The sequence below is a fragment of the Thermoascus crustaceus genome, assembly GCF_041956765.1.
Source record: "Thermoascus crustaceus strain CBS 181.67 unplaced genomic scaffold VTN00scaffold_2, whole genome shotgun sequence".
NCBI classification, from domain to species: domain Eukaryota; kingdom Fungi; phylum Ascomycota; class Eurotiomycetes; order Eurotiales; family Thermoascaceae; genus Thermoascus; species Thermoascus crustaceus.
In genome coordinates, this window is record NW_027192528.1 from 3,490,604 (window position 1) to 3,516,190 (window position 25,587).

Consider the following 25,587-nt stretch of genomic DNA (forward strand, 5'->3'; position numbering starts at 1 on the left):
TCCGATATGGTGTAGTGGCTAACATCGTCGTCTCTCACACGACAGCCGGGGGTTCGATTCCCCCTATCGGAGTAAGATCAGTTATCACCCCAGCCGGCTGTTTTTTTTTGCTGCTTTTCATATCGGGTTTGATCTTTTTTGGACGTTCGACATCTTTCTGGGGTGGAAGGTTCCTGGGAATCTGTCAGCTAGAAAATATCAGTATTGAGTGCGATTCGGATTCGGATAGTCATACTCTCCTTTATTTATAGTCAAGGTCAAGTCACGTTTGAGATTCATGGAATCCTTTCCTTGGAAAATATTGTTCAGTCTCGCGGATGATTATATTTTTGCGCTCTTATAAATCGAAAACTTAGTTCCTCCCCTGATAACTATGAAGGACTTCACAGAAGATATCTCTTTCAGAACTTAGCTTTATGACTGGCTGTCTATATCCTGCTTAGCACCAAGGAGGGCTTCTAGGGCCCAAAAGCCCTGCGCATTTAGGCGGCCTGGGGCGAGGAAAAGGCACAGATTGATCAAAGAAGAATTTAGATACTGATAGGGGCTTTCGCCCAAGAGATGGGTCTGTCATAGCCGGAAGGCTCGGTATGGACGTTAAACTTGAATATAATAATAATAATAATAATATATCCTGCTTACTCATGCATACCTACTCTCCGAAATACCCTACTATCTGTCATTGCGCTTGATCGTGCTGTCTAAAGCTTCTCACCCGGAATGTATTCAGATGTATGCAACCCCTCTATAGAGTTTATCAGTGGCTGATATACCGAATGCTGTGTCAGAGTGAGGTGAAGAGACTATATGTACGGTACACAAGTAGCTGCGTAGCCTAGTAGTCATAACTCGTAATATATACTTGACCGTATCTTCTCGGTAGTGGAAATGTAGAAGTCCGTAGCAGGCTAAATGAATAGGTGGATTAATTTGTTGGTTTTATTTCTTCATATCTTGATGGAGGCTGTTGGCTTGCTGGATGACTGTCAACTCTGCAGCTTCCCATTTTCCATCGAAGTGGATGCTTCTATTGGATAACAGAGTGTACTATGTAGACAAAGACACTGTAGTGTTTGTCCTAGGATCTTGTGTCTACTGTATCTCGAGCTGAAATTCTTTCAGTAGACGATATGGTGTAGCAGCTAGGGAATCTCCATCCAGAAACTTCTATTTGCGTATGTCTCTCGCCGTTCTAACAAAGCTGTCTGCTACCACAATGATTCCGGGCTCCTCCATTCACTGTCGGTTCTACATATATTCCTGGGACTTTGTTGGAATATATTGGAATTGCAAGTGGATTTCTGGCTTGACATTGAATACTACTTTGTAAGTACCAAAATTCTGCTTCTTCCCATCTTGTATTAACTGCTACGCACCAGTTACTGGCAAGTCGCCACCAAACTTGGAAAGCACGACCAAACCATGCTGTATATTTGTCTTCACTGCTGCCGAGACATTACGTTTGTTTGCCTATGTGAGTCGTGCAGGGGCTGCAGCCAGTCCCACCGGCAGGAAATCTATAAAGGGCCCTCCACCCCCCAGAGATCTCATTCTGTTTTCTTTCCTTTCCTCATTACACCTCTGCTCATTCCTTGTTGTCTCTTATTTTCTCTTATATTCTTGGACTTCATCCGGTCTTTAGCATCTGCTTCAAGCCCTGAATACTTATATACATGCAAGAAGATCGCCGGTCTCAAGGGCACGGAAGCTGCCCAAGTTCATATCTTCTTTACCAACATTTGCCGCCTCGGTACTACCTTTATATCCTGATCAGCACCCGGAAAATCCTGGCCTGTTCTTTTTATAAATCTTCATCCTCTTGGATCCCTCAGTCATCGATAAGAGCAACGCTGAATTTTGTCACTCTGGACAGGGAAAACGAGAGCCTGCAGCTTAAGCTCGTTTACCTGAATGGCCTGCTTTCGGGGAATCAAAGAAACCCAGTTGCAGCAGCTGCGCGAGGTTCTCAAGAAGGAGATGGACCGCAAGGGCATCGTTAAAGAGGAATTTACCACTCTTTGCTCTGTTCCACTCCATTTCTATATACCACCAGTGATGCGCCTCCCCCGCGTTTAGGTGAATGTCCAAGCTCGTCGTCTTCTGCCGGGAGTCCATCATGGGGCTTTTTACGACCCAACTATAAATCGTTACCCGTATATATTTCCGACAACGGAGGTCGGATGGCCCGTCCTCCAACCTACTGTGCTGTTGGGCTGTGTGGCCTATCATATGTATCGAGAAAAGGAAAACGAAGTCGTATCCTCTACCCAAATGGTTCCGCGTTATTTTAGTTGACCATGGATGGTATGTCTCCTTTGATTTGTACCATTATCCTCTCCAATATCCCTTGTTGCTAACATTATTTAGAGGCATGAACCCAGGGCCGTTAGGATAACTGGCGCTTGACTATAATATGAGCTGACGACATAATTGAGAAATCTCGATTATGTGCAACAACCACGGGACCTTTTATCGGCCGATCCAACTGTATATTATTCTTCCTGTCACCTTCTATAATCCATATGTCGAATGTCTGGTGAACAGACAGAAAAGGACAGGATCATGTGGCAACAAACTATCCCAAGATATATAAGGGGCAACCTATCTCTCCTAGGGATGTCACACGTCAAGTTCCTGCCAGCCAAATAAAATGGAACCCATCAGTCTCGCAATGACCGCGATCGTTTCAGCGATACTGGGATCTGTGTACCCGATCCCCTTCACGGCAGTAAGCCTGCGTACGACTTCAGATGTGTTTTCATAGCCAGAGCGCCCTCAGCGGGCTACATAGTCCAAAACCTCTGTGAACTTTCACAGACGGAAGTGGCCCAGTTTCTCAGCCCGAGGTACACTTATCTGCGCGACCTGATCAAAAGTATCGCTGTCCCCTTCCCTTATAAGCCTTTATAGTGTCTGGCAGGTGATGCTCCATACTTGTACTGACTTCATTCTGACAATCTCAATGCTTTCCAACTCCTTTTAGACATATTTAGGCTCCGTAAGGCGCAAACGTCTTGAGACCTTGTGGAACAAAAGTCTCAACTATACCGGTGGTAGAGAAGGCCGGAAAGCCTCTTTCTTTGTAATGGCATATCGAATGCCATCTTCAGCTTTATCTTTCTTGCTACCATCGTTTTTCCAAAGCTGCAGAACCCAGGAAGACTTTTCTTCGCGAAATATATATTTCTTCGATATTTTCATCCAGCAATATGCAGCAGGCATTATCAAAAATTGTAACCATTGCAATATTGTGACTATTTATACATTTTCCGTTCTTCAGTCTACTAGGACGCGATCTAGCCTAAGGAATATGCGGATATGTCGATGAACTAAAGCCTACGCTTTTTATAGTCGCTGGAGTCCTGATATCGTGGTCAAGGAAGAAGCAAGCAGTTGTCGCCTGTCGACTACGATAGGCGAATTTTATGCCCTAGATGTCGCAGCTAGGGAGGCCATGTGGCTTAAAGAGCTGGGATTAGCATTTAATCTCGACGAAGGAGGCCCAGCAACGATCTACAGAGACAGCGTCAATGCCATCACATTGTCAGCGAAGCACAGATATCAATCAACTATTCGATGGCTAGATAATCATTACTTCGTACGGGACGTTATCCTGTCCGATTAGATCCCTTTACAGCAAATCGATGGCAACAAGAACCCGGCGGACGGGCTTACTATGGCCCTGCCGAAGGGGAAGTTCGACGAATTCCGCAACCTGATCCATATGGCGAGGGTGGAGGATGAAGATTGCAACGCCAAGGGCGATGAGGATGAGTATATCGCCTAATTAGGAAAATAGAAGGACTTCATGTATGATAGATTTGATTTGGAAGCCTAGTTGGCGGCAGAAGGGGGGTATTTTGGCTGTAGGCTGGAGTTTTGCAAAGAAAGCCTGATCTTTTGCATGTTCTAAGATGTTATACTGAATAAATTCATATATAACACCTAGGATCACACCTACCGCGGGGAAAAAGGTGATACACTTTCATATCCTCTTGAAAAAGGTCGGCGCTGAATGGGGATTACCCCCCCCCCCCCCCCCTTTCTGATCTGACAAGGACTGGAGAGACTTTTATCTTTCAGTCTTGAGTTTATGCTACCATAGCACACACGCCGTCCCAGTTGAAAACCCTCTGTTAGTCCATTAGCAATGGGAGCTCTTTTTGAGGCCTCTGACTGCTAGGACAGACTACAGTGGCCCAAGGGTATACTACGATTGTCACTGAACTCAGAACCGCAGAATACAGGAATGTTATATCCAATCAGTTGGCCAACCAGTGGCCGAAATTACACATTGCACCTAATATCACCGGGCCCAAACTTGAAACTTGATTCTTTCCTTGCCACTTTTCCCCTTAAATTTCGAAGAAAATTCTGGAGTTAAATTTCTTTTCGTATCCTGATAACCTGAAGGCCTATCCTGCCTGGTAAAGCACGTGTTTCAAATTCTGTTCTGCAGGGCTCCAAGGACAAGAAAAAAGGTCAGCATCTCTGAGATCTCGGAATTTAATAATACCTGGAGTTTTCTGTACAGCGATAACCGACACTCTAAATATTAGCAAGGGCGTGGAGCTAAATTCGGCATCCAAACTTTGGGAAGACCAATTTAAACTGAAGGAAGAGGAAATGGGAAATATGATCTCTCCATCTGTATAGCTAAATGCTATCTTTAACCTTTTGAAAACCCTCATACTTCTTGAACTGCACGCTACGTATTGCGTTTACTGACGTTATTAGGCATGACAAAGAATTGAGATCAAAAGATATACCAGATTAATAAACGGGCTGCACGGGGACCCTTTCGAAGCGTCTCAATGCTGTATAAATAACCCGCACGTGAGTACTATTTTCCTCCAAATTCTGCTCTCTGTCCCTCGGTCTCTGTTGAAGGACCTGTTTCATTAGATTTATGTGGGGTTGGTCAAGATTCATCGTCTACGAAACACCAGATCCGGACAAGCACTTACCTGTATAGACATATTTGCTAACAGTTGTTTGTGCAAATACAGCTGTCTGTGCCGCATCTCTCCTCGAGTTTCAGAGCAGATATAGGGATTAGCGGTTACTATCGTCAATGTAGACAGGGTGCTACCGTATAGGTACCTTCCAGCATCCACTAACAACGTTCTCACCTCATATACATATACCCTCTTCTTAGGCTGGTTGCCGGTCAACATTGGTGTTGTGTCTGCCTGGTGTGCTTAGCACTTGGCTGAGGGAGGTATTCTGTGGCTTTGGTGACACACTGCTGCTATACATTATCCATTGATCCGCAGAGCATATTGGCGATAGCGGAAGAGTCGTACCGTGGGCAGCTCTGACCAGCTGAAAAGGTATCCTCAAAAGCCTTGATCCTAACGACCCGAAAACGACACTATTATGGAATACACGCAAAACCATACCTAAGCCAGAAGGTGTATCTGCACCTTGAGGGCCAATGTTCGACACCGAGGACGGTTTATGGTGGCAAGAGGGACTTGGCTGTGGCATCCGTACGTGGCGAACTGGATAAAGACAAAGCAAAAGATATTATTGATTAACCTTACTGTTAACTAGAAAAGATGGTTTCCTACAGCTAGAACGAACTGGTAATGCCTCCCACCACTAGCAGACAGCTCAGCTGTCTGGAGCTTATGTTCTTCTACCACGTTCGATACTAGTGGCAGGAATATTGGCTTGACTGCATATGCGTGCCCCAAGCACATCTAGCTACAAGTGCGTAATTGGTCAGAAAAGAAGTTGACTCTGACATCAGTACCTCTGGTAGCACCATCTCCTGCAGAACTTGACCTTGATGCTGAAAGCAAGCAGAATCTGACACTTTGGGTAGGCATGTGGCCATCAAATGCTTCAGAATATCACAAAAAAGCCAAATCCGGAGCTTCAAACGAGGGGCTATATCTGGGGGACACCTACCCAAAATGCCACCTTGTCTGCCCCTGATATTCTTCGATAATCTTTCAGTTCTGTAGTTACTTAAACACAATATCCTCATGCCTTTGGTACCTTGAAACGCTGCTCATTCTCTGCCAACCCTTGATGATCATGCGCCAGAATAACCTCCACATGCTCATACCCCTTCAACTCCCTCACAGCGCGAATATGCGTCTCAGCAGCTTCCTTATCAGCATGTGCGCACCTCATGCATCCTGTTACCTTGTCTACATACACAGCTACTTGAGCAGTCCCATCCAAAATACCCGTGTCACGTGCGGTGTCTCCGCCCAGGTACACCCAGTTTTCCGACCCCACTCGCGCCAGGAGATTGATATGCCCAGGAAGATGGCCGGGTGCATTAACAACGAACAATGAGCCATCACCGAAGAAGTCGTGCGCTTTAGGAAGTGGCCCAAGAGTTTGCCAGTAGCTCTGATCCGACGAGGGCGGGAGCTCGACGATGCGCTCTGGCGGGAACATGGTTAGTCGAAGTGCGAGTGCGCATCTGCGGGATAGGACTTGGATCCAGTTATCAAGCTCTTCGCGCCAGGTCCTATAATGAATTCCATTTTGGGTCCAAATCGCGACGGGTCGCCCGTATGGTCGTAGTGGAGACGTGAGAATATCACAGCGTCGACGTCCGTGGGATCAATTCCGACGTCCTGGAGACTTGCGAAGACATCCTTAGGAATCTCGGATTTTATGATTGTTTGCAGGCGCTTGTATACACCCGGTGGATAGCTGTGGATGTCCTAACGCATGCCCAGATCGAAGACTATCCTTGTAGTCTTCAATGCATCCTTATGCGTGATTAGCCATGACATAGACGGGACGCGAGATATTTCATCTTGGGGGGCACCTTGAACGAAGAGATGCTTTGGAAGGTATATATATCCTGCTGAAATTCTGACCAGCTGAACGGTCGCTTGGACCGTGGATGCCTTTCGAAGAGGAGTTGCCATCGCTACAGCTGAGATTCTTCGTTCTCCACTATTCAACTAGAAACGATGTCAATATTATGTTAGATATGCAGTCCTTAGGTGGGCACAGATGTACATTTATGCACAAAAAGAGGGCTGTCTTTTACAGGCCCCTAGGATCGTATCTGCTGGGAAACATAGAGCGCACCCTGGAAAACATTCTCAACCATATTGCCCACTGCAAAAGGTACCTCACCGGACTTCCTTCCGAGATATCCATGATGCTGACGTTGAGGCGGAGAAAAAAGCTCCGTCTTGTCTTCCCCGCATTACCCGCAACATGTGTCTGTACAGCCGTGATAGCCGTCATATTGCCGATCGAACTATCCAAATGATTTATAATAACAAAACCTTACAATTCCCGGGAACACTGGATTCTCTGTCTGTCTAGGGAAAAAGAAATACACTTTCATGGTCATCTCTGCTAGCCGCCAAGCATGGGAGATGTAGCAGTATCTGGAACTGAGATCCTCTCAAAGAAGCTCCCTTATGAGGTTCATCTGTGCCCTAAATTCCTGTTGAATACCGGCTAACCTCTCCCAAAGTTCAAGGATCCATCTTTGCTCGACACTCGAGCTTACATTGGCGGGAAATGGGTCAACGCTGCCTCAGGCGCAACATTTCCTGTATATGGTGAGTACAATATAAACATCTAGTGGAAATTCGGACACTTTAATTACTGACATTACCAGATCCTGAGGACAACCAAGTGGCATTCCGAGTCGCTAATCTATCACGGGCTGAAGTTAAACATGCCATCGACGTCGCCCACCAGACGTTCAGGACCTACAAACAAATCTCCCACCGGAAAAGAAGGGAGCTGCTGAGGAAATGGACGGACCTTGTGAAAGCCAACAGAGATGACCTCTCCGCAATATGCACGCTCGAGCTGGGAAAACCAATCACTGAGTCATACATCACGGTGGACTACGGCATCAGTTTTGTCGAGTGGTTCCAGGGGGAGATTGAACGCCTGTACGGAGAGACTATCCCAGCAGCCAGGAGCAACAACCGCATCTTCACGATCCGCGAGCCCCAGGGCGTCGTGGCTGCCATAACGCCCTGGAACTCTCCTGTGGCCATGATCCTGCGCAAAGTCGGTGCTGCTATTGCTGCAGGAAATACGGTCGTTCTGAAGCCTGCGCCAGAAACTCCAATGTGCGCCATTGCGATCGCGAAGCTGTTTGAGCGTGCGGGCTTCCCTCCGGGAACCCTAAACATCGTCACTTGCGACGCGGAGACCACGCCTCAAGTTGGTGAGGAAATGTGCCATAACAAGCTAGTATGCCATGTCAGCTTCACGGGGTCGACGGCCGTGGGGAAGTATCTGAACACGGAGTGTGCGAGGAGCTTGAAGAAAACCAGCATGGAACTCGGGGGCAACGCTCCGTTCATCGTTTTTGAGGATGCCAATATTCAGAAAGCTGTTGACGGTAAGAGACAGAAACTAAATGCACAAATGGGACGCTAATAATATTCATGTTACAGGCCTCATCGCATCCAAATTCCGCTCCTCAGGTCAGACTTGCGTCTGCGCCAACCGCATTTTCGTCCACCGCTCCATCATGGACGAATTCGCCGGCACCTTGCGAGCCACGCTCGCAAAAACCTTCAAACACGGCTCCGTCTGGGACCCAACCGTCAACTTCGGGCCGCTCTACTCTCCCAAGGGCATTGAGAAGGTGAAACGCCACGTCGACGACGCCGTCTCCAAGGGCGGCAAAGTAATCCTGGGAGGCTACATCGAAGAGAAGCTTGGCCCGAACTTCTACGTTCCAACAGTTGTGATCGACAGCTCGCCACAGAAGATGCTGTTTGGGACGGAGGAGACTTTTGGACCCGTTGCGCCGCTCGTAGCATTCGACACGGAAGAGGAGGTGCTAGAGCTCGCAAATACGGAGGAGAGCGGGCTGGCGTCGTACTTCTATACGGAAGATATCTCAAGGTTGTGGAGGGTTGCGGAGGCGCTGGAGACGGGGATGGTTGGTGTTAGGGTTGGGCTGGTGAGCGCGTGTGAACAGCCTTTCGGAGGGATCAAGGCGAGTGGAATTGGAAGGGAAGGGTCGAGGTTCGGTGTGGAGGACTATGTTAATATCAAGAGTATTACTGTGGGTATCTAGGTTTATACTTCTTTAGATACTTGCTTTGTGAATGCGATATCTCGGAAAAATCCCTCAAGACGAATTGTGACCTCCAGTCACTATTGCATTTAATATATTCATTTTAAGTTCTTTACAAAGCCATTGCTCCGCACCATAAGTGTCAGTATTTAAGTGACTATCAAGAAACCGTAATTAGTATGCAAGTTACAGCGGAGACCTGACTCCTACATTAATAGACTTCTGCGGATTCTCAGCGCGGAAATATCGGTATACACTCAACCAAGCAATCCTTTCACATCACAGAGCACGCAGCTAAGACGGAGAACAAGTCTCCGCGACTCATCCAGCATGTCCTTCATGCAGCTGTTCTATGGACTAAAACCCTTGCAGTCAGATGTGGGGAACTTGGATATAGCCGGGATTCCGAACAATGCCTATACTCCAGATTCTCTTCCCCGCAGGGCCCCTCATAGGCTATTGAACGGAGGCTGAGTGTTCATTTATGCCATTTGCTTGATTGTCGAAACAACCATGGCACTGAGTTATTTATTAATCTATGTACAGCATTATTTAACATACCATGTACCACTCTTGACCTTCGAAAACCGTCACGAAATCACACCCCACGCTCCTCCTCACTTTTCTCAGATAGTCCACCATGGGTCGTCTCGAAGGGAAAGTCGCCCTCATCACCGGCGCAGGATCTGGGTTCGGTGAAGCAATCGCAAAATCATTCACACGCGAAGGAGCGCATGTCATCATCGCAGACATAGCAGTTGAGAATGGAAAGCGTGTTGCCAGCGATATTGAAGCCGCATCCTCCGTGGCCCAGGGACACGGAACAGCCATATTCATGGAATTCGACTGCACGAAGCAACAAGCGTGGCGTGACGGCCTGGAGCTCGCGAAGCAGAAATTTGGAACACTCGACATCATAGTGAACAACGCGGGGACGACGTACCGGAAGAGACCCAGCATTGAGGTGACGGAGGCCGAGTTTGACAACATCATTAACGTCAATGTGAAGAGTATCTATCAGAGTGTGGTGGTGGTCATGCCGTACTTTGTGAAAAGGAAGGCGGGCGTGTTTTTGAATACGTCGTCGGTTGCGGGAGCAAGGGTTCGCCCTGGCCAGGTGTTCTATGGGGGAACAAAGGGGTTTGTGAATACGGTGTGTATATCCATACATGCATCCATACCATTCACTCGACCAAGTGTCATCAAGAAAAGGGTTTTGAAGCTAACAGCAACTGTCCATTTAGATAACCCAAGGCCTAGCAGCTGAATGGGGCCCGCATGGCATCCGCGTCAACTCGATCTGCCCTTTGCGCAGTCCAACTGGGCTCCTGGAGATGTTTTCAGGCGTTCCCGACACGCCAGAGGAAAGAGCACGGTTCTCACAGACAGTTCCCCTGCGGAGGATGGGCGATGCTCAGGACGTTGCGAACGCAGCGGTATACCTGGTGAGCGACGAGGCGAGTTTCGTGACGGGGCTGTGCATGCCGGTTGATGGGGGAAGGCTTGCTGTGCAGATATATATGTCGCACGTGTTTACTTCGCGAATATTCAGAAAATTCTCAGTTTTGATTGCGATAAATCAGGTAGGTATATGAAGCTGGGTTGGACTTTACATGAAGTACAAATGAGAAGCCTTAATCAAGACTCGTTGAGAGGCAAATATAAAGAAGCCAAAATGTTCTCAAGTTGAGGTCTTCATTTACAATTTCATAAGATATCTATCTACAAAGTAGGCAATCTTCATGGAAAAAAGATCCCAATCTGTATATTCGTCTTAAGCCTGGTGAAATTAGAACATATCTCGAGAAATGCAAATCATAATATCAACTATACTAGAAGGTTCTTCAGATTGAATAAATCTCGTTGAAATAGAATTTCTATGCAACATAGATACTGCAGTTGTTTGCTGCCGAAAATATTGTTTCCACGAGAAAATTTTTCCAAACAATGCATATGTCCACAGAGAGGTGTATACGCGCTTCTCCATCAGAATTCCATTCAATGGCCTGCACTGCCACATCGCCTTTAGGTCATAGCACCTGCCTTTCGAATCGGGATGTGCAAATGGATCCTACCATTTTTGCATGTCTTATTTCTCTCTAGGTTGTGTTGAAAGAGCCGATCCGACAAATACCACAAGAACGGCAGCATATGCAGCTGATCCTGCAGTTATTTCTTGATTCGAAGCATTTGTAGCAAAGCTCAGGATAATCGAGACAGCCACAATGCAATGACTAGCCTGAGACCCTGCGTGCTTACGTGTCAGACTGTGCGAACCTAGTAATCCGAAGGACTCTGATTATTCGAATCTACCTAACTAACTGACTATTTATTCTCATGGAATTAGGGGTTAAGACCTTCCGAATATTTCTTTATTTAACAATCCCGAGACATTTTCATGAAATATGAAAGGATATAACAAAGGAAAATAGGCGGTTTCGGGTATAGACAGTATGATTCCTTTATTGCAGGGACTATGACCTTCGTTGATGTTCTTCGAAACGCCTCTATTCGGATCATGATGGTAACCCCCCTTCTGCAGATCCGAATCGGCGTGTGCTGACTAGGCTGATAGGTTTCTTGGCATACCACTAGGTTGTAGTGGTAATATTCGGCTGACAGAACCTCGTGCGTTGTAGGAGGCAGGGAGCAGGCTGACCTCTAGGAGGTTGATATGGACGAGCAGATGGGCCAGCAACCCCCAACATGATCTAAGGTGGCTGACTGAAGGATTTACCAGTATCCACAATAGAATAACTCAGCTCGCCTCGTCCTTCTTCTTTAAGAACAAGAAAAAAAAAAATCTCTGACCCAAAAATCAGAGCTGAGTAAAATTACCCTGGTAGAAAGGCACAACACACCTTCTACATAATTATTAACTGGCCTAGAATCCAAATAGATTAAATCAGCAGGCTTATTATCCTGTCTTGTGTTTGTTTGTATCATGGCATCATTTTCAGATCCATCTCACTGCTACAAGAATATTCAAGGGCATCTCTCCCTCTGATCTGACCTTAGCTTGATATTATGGTTTATTGAATGAATCTCTGTTTTCCATAGCCCTATATTGCAGCCCTCCACGATTTCTACCGAAAATGCTCAAGAGGTCTCACTGCACTATTCACGGACTTGCATAAACATGAGAACGCGAGTTGGTCTTGTAAGGTCCGGGCAGCAGGCTTCCTTTCTCCACAACGCCCGTATCGCCCCGTTACACAGTATGCCTCTGCAGACCCCCCTCCTTCTGCATCTGGGCGAGATAACTTTGCCCATATCTCCATCCACATGCCACAAGAGCTGATCTCCCTGTACTGTTTCATGAAGTTCAATTGCAGTGGCTCCAATAACGCAAATCGGCTTCACTTTCGATATGGTAGCGCTGCTCCTTTCAGCTAAGCCACTGCTGTGAACTTCGCATGATCAATGGGCCAAGAAATGCAGAAGGCTACCTTGATCCGCTACTTCCGGTTGGATTCTTCTCCATATCACACGATCTTCGCGGAACTGGGGATTGTTTGCTTTTCATATGCACGGTAAGAAGCATGACGACTGGACATGGCCACATCACCTAGACTTCAATGCCTGCTTTGTCAAGGGAGAGACACATATATATAGCTTCTGAATTCCCGGCTTCGAACCTTCCATGAGTATGTCCTTCTGTTGACTGCCAAATCGAAGTGCCTGACCCGCCTTTCAGAGAATCCATTTCCATTCACCGTCTTCCATTCAATTCTGCTGTCACCATGGGCTACAAGGACTACATCCTTACAGGTCTCAAGCGGGAGTCCAGCGGCAAATACTATTACGATGACTCCGATGTTCCCAGAATCTCGATTCCCATCGCCGATGAAACGCAAGGATTGCGCTTGAGCAAGAAGCAACTCGACGAGTGGTTCAAGATCAACCCCACCACGATGCCGACACTACCCAAAACCTTAGTCTGTCCGGACATGGAATCGGAACCTTCCGATAGCAACATACTCCAACTCAAAGGGTGGCATCACGTTAACGGGAGTGTGGCAGTCTATGAACCGGTTGAATGGGTTCCCGTTGTCAGGGAAGTCAGGCGATTCCCCAAGAGCGAGCTCCCGGAGACAATCAAGCGAGACAAGACGACCATCGAAAAGACAAAGCTGTATGGTAAAGTGGAATCGTCTCTCGAAGCCTCGGCTGGTGGCAGTTATGCTGGCATGAAAGTTGAGGCCAGGGCAAAGGTCGAAGGCTCTGCGGAGGCTTCGCTTGAAACGGAGAAGATCACGAAGGAGCATATGGAAGGGACGCTTGGCGAGAAGCCTCTTTTCGAAGTCGCCGTGGGCATGTTGCTTAGGGTCAAAGAGGTCTACCGTTTCCGCTTCCTAAAAGACGACTTACTGGTCACGGTCAAATTGACGCCTGTAATTGATCAAATCAGTTATGACCTAACGTGGAACAGCGGCCCAAGCTGGAGCGACATTCACGTTCAGGACAGAGACCTCAAAGAGGTAAAAGAGCTACAGGCTCGTTGGGGATGTATGTATATTCTGCCTCTGCCGGTCCTGGACAAAGCAGGAAGAGTCTCGGACCTACATGTTGCTCTGAGTTGTTCGGGCTGGAGTGACTGGTATGCCTATACTTCCTTGCAGAAGGAGACAAGTCAGAGGCAGAGAACTGTGGCCTGGTTGTCATGGACACCCCTTGTGACAATTATGACACTAGACTAATGCAGCATACCTCAAAAGATAGGTAGATACCTAGCATATTGCTGCATTGGAAATGATTGACCCAACACATAATATGGAACACATAATATGGAGAGCTTAACCCATCCCACTTTACAGGATGACCAAATGGCCCGTTGGAGTTATTCCAATAGTGGCAGCCTCTGACAAAGGGCATATGTAGCATCTAAATCGCGCTGAATACAAATAAACGTCAGTAGAAGCCAAGGATGCGTGATATGGCTGGTAAAAGAACTGACAGTGGGCGAATATGCAGGTCGGTGCCGTGAGATCAAGAGCCATGCCACATAGTCAAGCATGAAGAGCCCTAGCAAGATGTTGAAGACATGGCGGTAGTATAGACAGACCAGTTACAAAGGAAAAAACTGGCAACAACATACATCGTCCAGTTTTGCCTTTGCCTTTCTGCAGGGCGCAACTCAAAACTGATCCGTTCGGGAGGCCTGGCCTGGCCTAGAAGGGATAAGGCATCAGATTCATTTTATTTACCTGTGGTGGCTGCAGCTACATACACATCATTAGATAGATAGTCTGAAGCTCCCATCACTTGTACCCTTACATTCTTAATCTTGACCAGGGTTTCCTTGAGTGACGGTTTTCCATGATCACCGAGGAGGGGGGCTGCTGTGAGCAGGGCCTTGGGTGTTGTACATACATCCTGTCATAAGGATTCTATTGCAGCTGGGTTACTGAAAGATTCTTTTAGAAATCTTGAAGTCCAAATAGAGAGATGTCAGATACAGTGCCGATGAATATAATATGACCAATATTGATAATTTCGGCTGATTGCTGGTCTGATCTGACCTGACCTGACCTGACCTGACCTGACCTGACCTGACCTGTCTTTCTCTCTGCCCAGATGAAAAACATGCTGTTGAATGATTGCATTAAACTGTACCAAGTTTCGATTTGGATTGGATATAGATGGGCAATGGTGATAATAATTTTTACCCTGGGTATCCTGCAAGATAGGTACTATCGGCAAAAGGAGCAAATAAAATAAAACAAAAAAGAGGTCCCTGACCCGTCCATGCTTTATAGATATAATATGGAAAAAAGAAGGAGAAGAAGAAGAAGAAGCCATCATTCAATCATCTCATTTCCATGATGCTGAGGCTGCTGCTGCTCCCCATCCATGTCCGTGTCCATTGCCGCCGGCTCTTCCTGCTGAACGGCGGATGATGCATTATTATTGCTATTGGTGGTGTTGATATTGTCGCCGTTTACTTCTCCCGCCTCGTCATTGTTATTATTATCGGTGGCTCCCTGAGCCTCATCGTCGGCATTCTCCTCCACTTCTTCCCATATCCTCACGGTCCGGTCCAGACCGCAGCTGACCATGAGTCGCCTGTCTCCTACCTTGCAAGTGTCGACACAAAGGACCACGTCGGTATGTCCCTCGATCCTCTGTAATGTCTTCTTGCTGACGACGTCCCAGCAGAGCACCGCGCCGTCCTCGCTCCCGCTGACCGCGAACGCTTCCGGCTTTCCTCCAGGAGCACCGTACACCCCGAACCCGCCAGAAAGACTGTATTTCCGATTCACGTGGCCCTGATACGTCTTTATACATCTCCCCTCGACGTAATCCCACAGCCGAACGCAGTTGTCAAGCGTCCATGCGAGCACGAACTTCCCGTTCGGAGAGAACCGCACGGCCGTCACGGGCGGGTTATCCTCGTGGACCAGCGTCCGCAGACACTGCCCCGTCATCGTGTCCCATATCCGAATCAGACCATCCCCTGCGCACGAGGCGATGAGCGTGCCATCATAGACGACGTCGATACCTGCTACCGGGTCGGAGTGTGCTGGGAGGGAGCGCATCACGCGCGCGGAACGGACGTCCCAGAGGAAGACGGCCTCGTCGTAGGAGCCGCTGACGAGCATGTTGCCTTTGGGGGAGAAGGCAATGGCATAGACGTAATTGTGGTGACCAATGAAGGGGATTGGGTGTGCTTTTCCCTGCGACCAAGATCAGTAGGTGCTTTTCGGAGTCGACGAGGTACCTGTAACATACGGTTAAGACATTCCACAGACGGATGGACTTGTCGTCGGACCCCGAGGCGATCGTCTCCCCGTCCGGACTCCAAGCCACGGTCGATATACCCGCCAGATGGCCCTCGAAGGTATGAATCAGCTTCCCGGTGAGCGTGTCCCAGACCTTGACCGCGCAGTCGGCACCTATGCCGCAGACTGTGTCAGAACCATTTCCCACGAATTGAACCAAGATGCAGTAATCCTTACCACCACTGGCAATCATAGACCCGTCCGGCGAGAATTTCACCTGCGACACCCCCCGCAGATGGCCTTTCAATATCGATCGCAGCTTGTAGTTCAAGCGCTCCGGTTTAGGCGGCGGAGGCGGAGGGGGAGGCGTCGGTGTTCGCTCCGCATGATCAGGGGCGCTGTTATTGTTACTGTCCTCTCCGGGCTGGTTGTCCTCCTCCTGCTGCACATCCTGCATCTCCTCCTCGTTGTTCTCGTCGTCATTAGTGTTGTCGTGTTTGATATTATTCGCGTCCCCCTCTTCCTCGTCTACCTCTCCATCAACCTCCCCTTCGTCCTCCTCAGCTTCCCCATCGTAAGACCTCTGCGACGACAGGTCTTTCGGGCTCTGATCTACCCCCCGACTCTTTTGCGCCGGTGCAGCGCGGGCACCACGCTTAGTCGCAGGAGTCGGAGTAGCAGCGGCAGCGGTACTGTTCCTCGCGCGCTCCCGCTCCCGCATGCTCTCCCGCCAGTAGGTATCGGCGTCGACGGCCAGCTCGTCAGGGCTCCCAGAGTCACTGAGGCTGGGCGAACGGGTATACTTCCTCGTCGACGGGTGAGCCTTCTGTTTCGACCAGCTGACCCTGCGGCGCTCGGGTTCGTGGTCGGAAGCTGCGGCGAGCTCGTCGGAGGAAGAGTCCATGGGGGAGTCGACGTAGCCGTTCTCGAGACGGCGGCGCTTGGAGGGATGGTCGTCGTCGCCCATTTTGCAGATTCAGGGCCTTCTCGAGGGGTTTACAGCACCGCGAAGGGGGAGACGACGGTTGCAGGGCGCATGTGAGGGTTTCCCGGACGGGGTTTAACGCGATGCTGGCGCTCGAGGTGAAATTTCGCGTCGGCCAATGGGTTGGGCGCGAACGGAAGGCGGTGAGGGCGGTCGGGGCTTTTGTCTGGAGCTCGTCGACGTCGGTTCTCTTTACCTCGTACATGTACATCATGAAATTCCTGATGTTTGGATGAATTAATTGCTTCCTTTCGTTGTTTATTTCTTCTTTTCTTTCAGTTGTACTTCATTTAATCCAACAGCTTGGCTAGAGCCAAGCCACCTTACATCCTACCACCATGACCTCTCCTGATCCCACCGCCGGTCCATCCCCATCACCACCCTCCCAGATCCGCATCCTCACCCTCAACTGCTGGGGCCTCAAATACCTCGCCAAGTACCGCCGTGAACGACTATCCGAGATAGGCCGCCGACTCGCCATCGCCGACGAGCCGCCCGAGATCGTCGGCCTCCAGGAGTGCTGGACGCAGGAGGACTACCGCTCGATCCGGCGGCAGACGCGACACATCCTGCCGTACGGGAAATTCTACTTCAGCGGCATCTTCGGCGGCGGCTTGGCCATCCTCTCCAAATGGCCGATCGAGGAGAGCACCATGTACGGGTATCCCTTGAACGGGCGGCCCACGGCCTTCTTCCGCGGAGACTGGTACGTCGGGAAGGGCGTCGCGTGTGCGCGCATCCGGACAGGACCCGGGAACGAGGATATCGTCGAGGTGTTCTGCACGCATCTTCACGCGCCCTACGAGAAGGAGCCCAATGACTCGTACATCTGCCACCGGACGGCCCAGGCGTGGGAGATCGCCAAGTTGATGCGCGGAGCCGCGGAACGGGGCCATCTGGTCATCGGTCTGGGCGACTTCAACATGCTGCCTTCCTCCTTCGCGCATCGACTCATCACCGCTCACGCCCCCGTCAAGGACGTCTGGCAGTACCTCCACCCGGACTCCTCTCTAGGCGCAGCCATCGACGCCGCAGAGCGCCAGCGCAACCGACCCATCCCGACGGCGGAGTTCAATCTCACCGAGAATGGCGCGACCTGCGACGGGGCGTTCAACACCTGGCGATGGTCGAAGGAGCAGCGGAAACGACTGGAAAAGGGTGAAGAGATCACCGTCGACCCTCAGGTCCCAGACCCGCGCGCCAAGCGCCTGGATTACATCTTCGTCGGGGACGGAGGATACCCGCCTTCGTTCCCGGAGCCGAGATGGACGATCGAGTCCGCAAGGATTGCAATGACACAGAGACACCCGACCCTGCGGTGCTCGCTGAGCGACCACTTTGCCGTCGAGGCCGTCATCACTCGCAACGGCGGTCACGTACCTTCTCCTCCCCAGCCTCCCGCAGCTGAGCAAGCAACATTGGACGCAGACCACACCCCCTACCCAATCGCCCACTCCCAGAACCAACCCTCAAACCCCAACACCGGCCTAACAGCCGAAACCTACACCCACATCCTCCACATGATCTCATCCTACGTGTCGCGCGAACGCACCCAGCGCCTCTGGCGGCTCTCGCACTTTCTTATCGCCCTTCTAATTTCAATCGGTTGTCTAATCGCAGTATGGTGGACAGACAGAGTGCACCCGCCGTACATCGCGTTCATCCTGATGTTCGTGAGCACGCTGGGGTTGGGGGCCGGGATTGTGGACGGGCTGATCGGGGGTCTGTTCGTGTCGAGTGAGTTGAGGGCGCTGAAGGAGTTTGAGTGGGAGGTTAGGAATGCGCGGAGGTTGGCTGTTGCTGCTGCGGGGGGCGGTCTGAAGGATGAGGATGTGGTTACGGATTGGGAGGAGGGGGATGATGGGAAGTAATATATACTAAGGTAAGGGAGAGAAGATGGATGGAATCTGGTATGATACATAACGGTATAATAGACCTTGTATTTATGTGAAGAGTTGCAGTGCAGTTACATAGTTTAGATTGAGTCAGCTCCCCTAAGCGGGAGATATTATATAGTCACGCTATACGTACTACATATATCTACGGGGTAATGCTTAGTGTTTGACTAGGATAGTTAAGAATAAATCATCTTCCCAGCTCAAATGAGTGTGTTCATTCAGGCTCAGCTGGGAATGAATAAATAGCTTTCGCTATCTGACATGTATCCGGACCGATCGACCCAGTCCATAACATGGGAAACTCGTAAACAATTCATGACTCTGAAAGACAGACTTCAAAAACACGCGAATTCCGTTTCCCGCACATCATCAAGGTAAAAATCAACGACACGACAAGCAATTAAGATTTTGAGTGCACTTACTCAGCGCACTCACGCTTGCGCTGGTCGATGACCTTGAGGGCCTCCTCGGCAGCCTTGACACCGCTGAGAACCATGGCACCGAAGGTCGGTCCCATGCGGTTGAAGCCGTCGATCTCGGACAGCTCCATACCACCCATGATCAGACCCTTGGCGACCTCGCGGGTGTTCTTGACGATGGCGTCCTCGGCAGAGTTCATGTCAAGACCACGCATGCCACCCAGCTTCTCGATGGTCTGCATGGAGACGAGACGCTTGGCGGAGAAGGCACCGAAGGGGCCGTCGTGGCCGGTGGTGGAGATCACGAGGGGAGCGTTGATGGTGTTGGGGTCCATGCAGGACTGGTCGTCGTGGTGCATGGTGACGAGGGTCCAGTTGGTGACGACACCGGCGATGCGGGTCTCCTGGGGGTTGCCGGACTCGGCGGGGCGGGTGATCAGGTCCTCAACGGAGGTCGCGTTGAAGAGCTTGACGTTGGGGAAGAGGAGGACCTTGGAGAGAAGGGTGGAGGTGAAGAGGGCGGCGTGCTTGACGACGACGTAGTTGGGGTTGGCGGCGTCCTCCTCGTATGGGACACCGAGGTCGTTCAGGAAGTGCTCGGCAGGACGACGCATGACCATGGCGGAGAAGAGCTGGCCACCGAGCCAGGCACCACCACCTGTCGTCTCAGTCAGCAGCAGCTCTCATATCATTTCAATGGACGACGCCGGCTTACCAGGAGAGACATTGGCCTCAACGATGGCGATCTTCAGGTCAGGACGAGCCTTGGCGATCACGTAGGCAGTGCTGAGACCGCAGGAGCCAGCACCGATGATGACGATGTCGCTCTCAGCGTACTTGTCGAGGTCGTTGAAGTAGCGGCGGGTCATGGCACGAGAGACCTGGCTCTCGCGGATGGGGGCGAACTTGAACTCATCCCACTTGCCGCCGAACTGGTCCAGCAGCTTGGTCTGGGAACCCTCGGGGGCGACAGTCTCGGGGACAACCACCTTGCCCTTCAGGCCGGTGTTGATGGTGGCCGGGGCAGGCTCGAAGATGGCAGCTGGGGGAGACATGTTGGTTGTTCAGATGGGGAGTGTGACTGTATCATGTTAGACATTCTACCAACGGGGGGGGATAGAAGAGGGAAGGCATGATCCTTTCGCTGGTATTATCCAGATCAAGTTGTGACCGTATGATTTCAGCCCGAATCCAGAGCATTGGCAGACGGCATCTCTCCCTCAGGAGCGTAGCCAGGCTACGGACCAAGGGAGGTGGATGCCGCCATTATCACCAATGGATAGAGACGGACACCGGTTCATGCACAGACTTTACCTGAGATACCTTGATCATTGCTGGATAAGCCCAGCCAAAGCGAGGCCATGGCTTCCATCTTCCACAGAGAGAGAAGAGGACCGGAGAGATATACTTGCGGGGAGAGTCCTGTCGGAAGGGTTAGCATCGAGCATCTCAGAAGGGGCAGAAATGGTACTCTTCAGGCGTGTTCGACTGGTCGAACTGGTTCAGACTTCTGCAGACAAAGGAGTAAAGGTTGTGGGAGAAAGAAAAAAGAGAAGAGGGGCAGTGTGGGAAGCTTATAAGCGTCAACAGCGCAACCCCGCTACGGCCGGCGGGAGCGACCTTCGGCCTCGCACGTCGTCCTCAAACCCCGCCGTGGAGCCCCCAACAGAGCCCGGATACGTCTGTTTTGCTCTGGCGGAGCAGAGCCATCCGAAAAATCCCCGTCAACGAGATGGAAACCTGCGCCGGTGAACGATGATGATGTGAAGTTCATCCCACAGTTTCCCCTCCTCCGGTTCTGGCCTGGAGTTCAGACCCAGTGGAACCGCTATCTGCAGGCAATCAGCGATCGCGACAGCGTCGATCCCTCTCCTGTCAGCATTCTATTTGCGGAGATGACAGCCCGTTCAGAATCATCTGTCACGACTCCCGCGTTCAAACGGTTGTGCAATTCCGCTTCAGCAAAAAGCTCAATCGGCCGAACGATCATGGAGGAAATCCTGCTCTGGCACCGGCAAAGTACCTAGGTACCTGTCTTGACCAGGCCGGGCTAAGGCCTCTCGAGCTAAGTGGGATAAAGTTTGTGTTTCTTTTTTCCTTCCCAACATCCAGCAGCCTCTCCGATCCAATCCCGATTTACCCATGACTAGCTCAAGCCTCTTTCTTCACACTGACACACATTGCTGCCGAAAATTCGAACCGTAACTACTACTGACACGTAGACATACAGCGTGCACGGAGGCAAGGCAAGCAAATGATGCGTCTCATCCAGGCTCGGAAAATAATGGATGTATCTGGCCTAGGTCTCGATCGTAACATATCTCCCTCTTCAGACGGAGTATGTCCGACAATCGTCGTCTATTAAACCAATTCTGGAAAACTCGGCAATATGGATGGACGTCCATGGTGCTCGGATAACTTACCCGAACTCAGCCTTTGCCCTGTCGTCGGTTATATACTGTGTCACAGTCTGTCAGAAAAATTTTCCAGTCACCTAGGCCCTCCCTGCTAGTCGCTTACGTTTGGCAGATTGCTTGTCTCGACATCATCAGGCCAACGCCCAATAGTGGTGGGCACCTAATACAATAATCTATTAAAGTGAAGGAACAATAGGTACTAGGTACTTATCCATTCGCCCCCTGAGAATCCAATCTTATCTTTATAGTACCTAGGTAGGTATGCAGACACACTGAGCGGGGTTTGAATATTCTCTTCACAATGAATAAATTATTCACTGTAACAAAGCCATGTGAATCACCGTTAGCATCTGCGATCCTCACAAAAAAAATCATATCTAGACTCCTCTCCAATGCATCGATATGTAGTATATAATCCCATCTCGTTTCATAAATTGCCCAACGTATCTCAATCGTCTTGGTAATCCATACTTTCAGCTACTTTAGTAGGTAACAGCTTAAGTTGGGTAGGTCGGTATACCAGAGAAACAACCTTAGTTCAGGTACCCTCCGTGATATCCACCCCGACCTTAACCCCATAATCCTCCCTCATCCTCTCCGCCTCCAGACCGACCCTCTCCGCGGCCTTGATCCAATTCTTCTTCTTGCCCGCCTTCTCGATCCGCTCTGCATCCTCCCGCATCACCGAATCCCGCGCCAACGCCTGCGAAACAGCCGACTCACTGTTCACCCGCACCTCCAGACAGAGCCGGTCCTGGATGCCCTTCTGCTTCTTCTTCGGCATCGTCTGCCAGCTCGTGTGGAGCTTGATCCGCCAGCTGGGTTCGTTTTCGCGGACCAGGCCGGCCGGGTACACGTCTCCGATCAAGGTGCCCACCCGGCCCAGGTACTGGCACCACCAGGCTTCGTCTGCGTGGACGAATTGGCGGAGGCGGATCCAGTGCCCGTATTCCGCGGGTGCGAGGTCGCCGTCCCAGCGCTCGGCGAGGACGAGAGCGATGAGGGCGCGGTCGTGGTGTGAGATGCTGTTCGCGGACGCGAGGATGCCGGTCGTGGTGCTGTAGAGGGCTGCTCCGGGGCGGGATTCTCGCGGAACGGAGGAGTGGGCGTAGAGGAGATTCGCGATGGCGGTGATGAGGCGGGGGGTGAATGATGCTGGGAGTCTGATCGAGTAGACAGACGACGTTGTGTCTGGGAGGGCGGAGCGGAGGAGATCGCTGATCGCCTGGACGGAAGGAGGAGCGTAGGGGGCTGTAGCGACCAAAAGGGGATCCTGTCCCCGTATCTCAGGGGGGAGTCTGTCGAACAGAAAGCCCTCTCGGACGCCACCCTGGCAAAACTGGATGTGTTTGACAACGGGTAAAGCTTCCGCCAGGACGTTCACGAGGAACGCAACAGCAGGGACCTGCGCTGCTCTCCGCTTGGAGACGCGGAAGACTTTCAAATCCTTCTCATCGGAGTCGGCAGCGATCTTCATCACTGCAGCGGTATCATGGAAATCCTCCCTACCGACCTTGTACCCGTTGATGATGGGAATCGGGTACGGGTTGACGTTCGACTCGGTCATGAGGAGGTATCCCCATCCCCTGAACCCTCCACCAGACAAGTAGAGATCAAACCCGCCTTGCGCCTCCGCAAGCTTCTTGAGGTCATCCGGGACCTCAAGCTTCTCGTAAGCATTCTTGAAATTATCCTTCATCAACGCCTTCAAGTCGGCCTCCGCGCTTTTGCCTCTCTTCTTCCGCACTTCCTGCAGCTGCCTCGTCAACGCGGCCGCGCCGTACGGAAAGCTGATGGAACCCCTTGGACTGGTGGTGATGACCCCATCCTTCGCTCTCATCCACGTAAGCTGCACACTGCCCCCTCCGAGATCCATCACCAGGCCTTCGACGGAGGGAAAGCCACTCGCGACGCCGAGAGCCCCGATCCGGCCCTCTTCCTCCTTCGAGAGCACGCGGACCTCGAAGCCCGTCTTCTCCTTGATCCGGGCCAGGAATTCCTCAGAGTTCGGCGCCGTCCGAGATGCCTCCGTCGCCAGGACATGTATATTCTCTCGTGGCACGCCAAAGTCCTCGCAGGTGATCTTGAACCGGGCCAGCCGGGTCACGACGTCGTCGATGACGTTGGCGGGGATGGGTCCCCTCTTTCCATGATTCTCCGCCTTCGAGTTTGAAGCTGAGCTCGAATTCTGAAACTGTGCCTCGTAGAGCGATATCCCTGCCCGGTCTTGGAAGACAGTGGGCATGATGCGGGCAGTCTCGGGGGAGAGATCGGTTATGGAGAAGCGGATGCCGTTGCTGGGACGTGTAGGGTCAGCATTGTGTTCACCAGACGGCCCTTTCAAGCTTTTGGGATTAAAGGTTAAGGGTGTCAAAGAATAGTTATACGAAGTAGGAGCTACTTTACCTTCCCATATCCACGACACCGTGGAGGTGCTGTTTAGCACCTCGGATCGGTAGAGCCATTCTGAGTCAGAAAGGAAGAGAACAGTGAGAATAAAAGAAACCGAGAAATCCCACAGTTCTTCGCTTTCCAGGTTATCGGATATTAAAACCACAGACGAAAAGTCCAAGTTAGGTAGATACCAGGTAAGTACTAACTTAAAGTACCTAACTTAGTAATAATGTCATGCCCCGGCCCAGCCGGAGAAGCAAGCAAGTTGGGAACAGAAATTCAAAGATTCTATCTATCTTCATGCAAGAATAGAGTAAGAAATAAGAAAATATCAGCTGAGAGAGACGTGGAATTCCGCTGAAGAATAATATAAATATCGTCTGACCAAAAAAAATCTACTTGTATACCCCGCAGTGGAAGTCGAGAAACATGGAGGGGCACAGCTCGAGAATGAAGTCACGAGCTTTGATGAAATAGGGGAAACCTTAAGTTTCCGCACGACGCTCGGGTCACATGACGGTCTGCCCTTTTGTGCTAGCCCAACTAGCTGTTAAAAAATTGTTAGATTTTTAACATTTGTACTACCAAAATGCCCTTCTCTGTCTCACATTTCCCCGATACCTCCGCGTGCGGAACACGATGAACACATCATCCATCGAGGCGGGAATCTTCTTCCGCACTCCAAGCCCGTGCATAGGTTCCCGGCGGGCTTGGCCCGAGCAACAGATCTCACTACGTCGCAGAATCAGATCCCGTGGGTCCTTTACCCCGGATGACTTCACATATGCCATATTGAGTAGTAAAAGGTCACCTATCATTATATCCAAATTCCTAAGGTTAATATAATATGTACAGTACGACGCACCTGATCCTTGTCTGTCCCGTCATTGGCTCAGATTAGATCATCCTCTGGGACTATTTTGTCTGGCTCGGGATGTCTACGGAGCAGAAATCTGCAATCACCCTGTCAACTGCCCTTCTCATCTTAGTAGGTGAGCAACACCGCCCACCCTGGAGTCGCGCGATCGGGGAGGGCGTACTATCCTCTTGCTGCCCGAAATACGACACTGCATGCTTTAGGAATAGTGAGGCTCTTAAAGTGACATTTAGTGGTACTTCTGTCATTGTTGGGTATTATCGCCTGGAAGAGCCATTAGTCCTAAGGGCAGTCTTGACTAGATCTTAGGCACACTTTAACTAAGGGACCTTCTTCCCTAGACCTTTGAATAGACCGATCAACAGCCTCCCACCAGACTTCGAACTGTACACAATGGCGCAGACTACCTTGATGCCAGGTCGGATTCCACGCCATCTGTACAATACACTGACAGTCACATAATGCCGCATCTTGGGCAACAAGGAAATAGCACCTATAGCACCGGCTCAGCCTCAGCGCCTCAGCTGCGGGAGACTAGTTTCATAATACCTCCTCACACATGGCCACGGTAGTGAATGTCTGTTGGTGATCTGTATGAGGACCATGATTCCATTTCCCTTATTCTCAGCAGATTCAGCGCTATGTCTGCAACTACTAGGATATCTGCAATTCAACTTGCAGGGATAAAGCTACCTGGAGACCCATTCCTGATAGTTGTTTTGGCCATCGGATTGCTTATAAATAGGACCTACATCCGCAGATAGTTGAAGGCGTTCAGAACTTCTTTATTATTCCTTGGAAATTAGCGTATACTAGTTTCAATATATGAGCTGCATAG

At 50.4% G+C, this 25,587-nt stretch overlaps 9 protein-coding genes and 1 non-coding gene across 10 annotated transcripts; 5 read left to right on the forward strand and 5 right to left on the reverse strand.

Annotated features, from left to right (window-relative positions):
* On the forward strand, nucleotides 1-72 carry VTN00DRAFT_t63. The gene has a single exon. It is a non-coding gene; the product is annotated as a tRNA-Glu (tRNA).
* A 2,578-nt stretch (nucleotides 73-2,650) lies between these two features.
* On the forward strand, nucleotides 2,651-3,787 carry VTN00DRAFT_4770 (uncharacterized protein; the record flags this gene model as incomplete). Its single annotated transcript, XM_069431229.1, has 2 exons — nucleotides 2,651-2,728; nucleotides 3,626-3,787. The coding sequence occupies 2 exons, from the start codon at nucleotides 2,651-2,653 to the stop codon at nucleotides 3,785-3,787; spliced, it is 240 nt and encodes a 79-aa protein (XP_069290285.1).
* Nucleotides 3,788-5,402: 1,615 nt separating this feature from the next.
* On the reverse strand, nucleotides 5,403-6,417 carry VTN00DRAFT_4771 (uncharacterized protein; the record flags this gene model as incomplete). Its single annotated transcript, XM_069431230.1, has 2 exons — nucleotides 5,403-5,504; nucleotides 6,007-6,417. The coding sequence occupies 2 exons, from the start codon at nucleotides 6,415-6,417 to the stop codon at nucleotides 5,403-5,405; spliced, it is 513 nt and encodes a 170-aa protein (XP_069290286.1).
* Nucleotides 6,418-7,354: 937 nt separating this feature from the next.
* On the forward strand, nucleotides 7,355-9,037 carry VTN00DRAFT_4772 (uncharacterized protein; the record flags this gene model as incomplete). Its single annotated transcript, XM_069431231.1, has 4 exons — nucleotides 7,355-7,411; nucleotides 7,463-7,550; nucleotides 7,610-8,350; nucleotides 8,406-9,037. The coding sequence occupies 4 exons, from the start codon at nucleotides 7,355-7,357 to the stop codon at nucleotides 9,035-9,037; spliced, it is 1,518 nt and encodes a 505-aa protein (XP_069290287.1).
* A 640-nt stretch (nucleotides 9,038-9,677) lies between these two features.
* Nucleotides 9,678-14,046, forward strand: VTN00DRAFT_4773 (uncharacterized protein; the record flags this gene model as incomplete). Its single annotated transcript, XM_069431232.1, has 6 exons — nucleotides 9,678-10,190; nucleotides 10,282-10,482; nucleotides 12,098-12,410; nucleotides 12,471-12,570; nucleotides 12,735-13,546; nucleotides 14,012-14,046. 6 exons carry the CDS (start codon nucleotides 9,678-9,680, stop codon nucleotides 14,044-14,046), a joined length of 1,974 nt encoding a protein of 657 aa, XP_069290288.1.
* Nucleotides 14,047-14,838: 792 nt separating this feature from the next.
* On the reverse strand, nucleotides 14,839-16,726 carry VTN00DRAFT_4774 (uncharacterized protein; the record flags this gene model as incomplete). Its single annotated transcript, XM_069431233.1, has 3 exons — nucleotides 14,839-15,714; nucleotides 15,770-15,933; nucleotides 15,997-16,726. 3 exons carry the CDS (start codon nucleotides 16,724-16,726, stop codon nucleotides 14,839-14,841), a joined length of 1,770 nt encoding a protein of 589 aa, XP_069290289.1.
* A 356-nt stretch (nucleotides 16,727-17,082) lies between these two features.
* On the forward strand, nucleotides 17,083-18,615 carry VTN00DRAFT_4775 (uncharacterized protein; the record flags this gene model as incomplete). Its single annotated transcript, XM_069431234.1, has 1 exon — nucleotides 17,083-18,615. The coding sequence occupies one exon, from the start codon at nucleotides 17,083-17,085 to the stop codon at nucleotides 18,613-18,615; it is 1,533 nt and encodes a 510-aa protein (XP_069290290.1).
* Nucleotides 18,616-19,060: 445 nt separating this feature from the next.
* VTN00DRAFT_4776 (uncharacterized protein) lies at nucleotides 19,061-20,116 on the reverse strand (the record flags this gene model as incomplete). Its single annotated transcript, XM_069431235.1, has 2 exons — nucleotides 19,061-19,719; nucleotides 19,777-20,116. The coding sequence occupies 2 exons, from the start codon at nucleotides 20,114-20,116 to the stop codon at nucleotides 19,061-19,063; spliced, it is 999 nt and encodes a 332-aa protein (XP_069290291.1).
* A 273-nt stretch (nucleotides 20,117-20,389) lies between these two features.
* Nucleotides 20,390-20,835, reverse strand: VTN00DRAFT_4777 (uncharacterized protein; the record flags this gene model as incomplete). The annotated part of the gene is made up of 3 exons (XM_069431236.1): nucleotides 20,390-20,483; nucleotides 20,533-20,571; nucleotides 20,696-20,835. 3 exons carry the CDS (start codon nucleotides 20,833-20,835, stop codon nucleotides 20,390-20,392), a joined length of 273 nt encoding a protein of 90 aa, XP_069290292.1.
* A 1,181-nt stretch (nucleotides 20,836-22,016) lies between these two features.
* Nucleotides 22,017-23,943, reverse strand: VTN00DRAFT_4778 (uncharacterized protein; the record flags this gene model as incomplete). Its single annotated transcript, XM_069431237.1, has 2 exons — nucleotides 22,017-23,775; nucleotides 23,885-23,943. 2 exons carry the CDS (start codon nucleotides 23,941-23,943, stop codon nucleotides 22,017-22,019), a joined length of 1,818 nt encoding a protein of 605 aa, XP_069290293.1.
* Nucleotides 23,944-25,587: the final 1,644 nt, after the last annotated feature.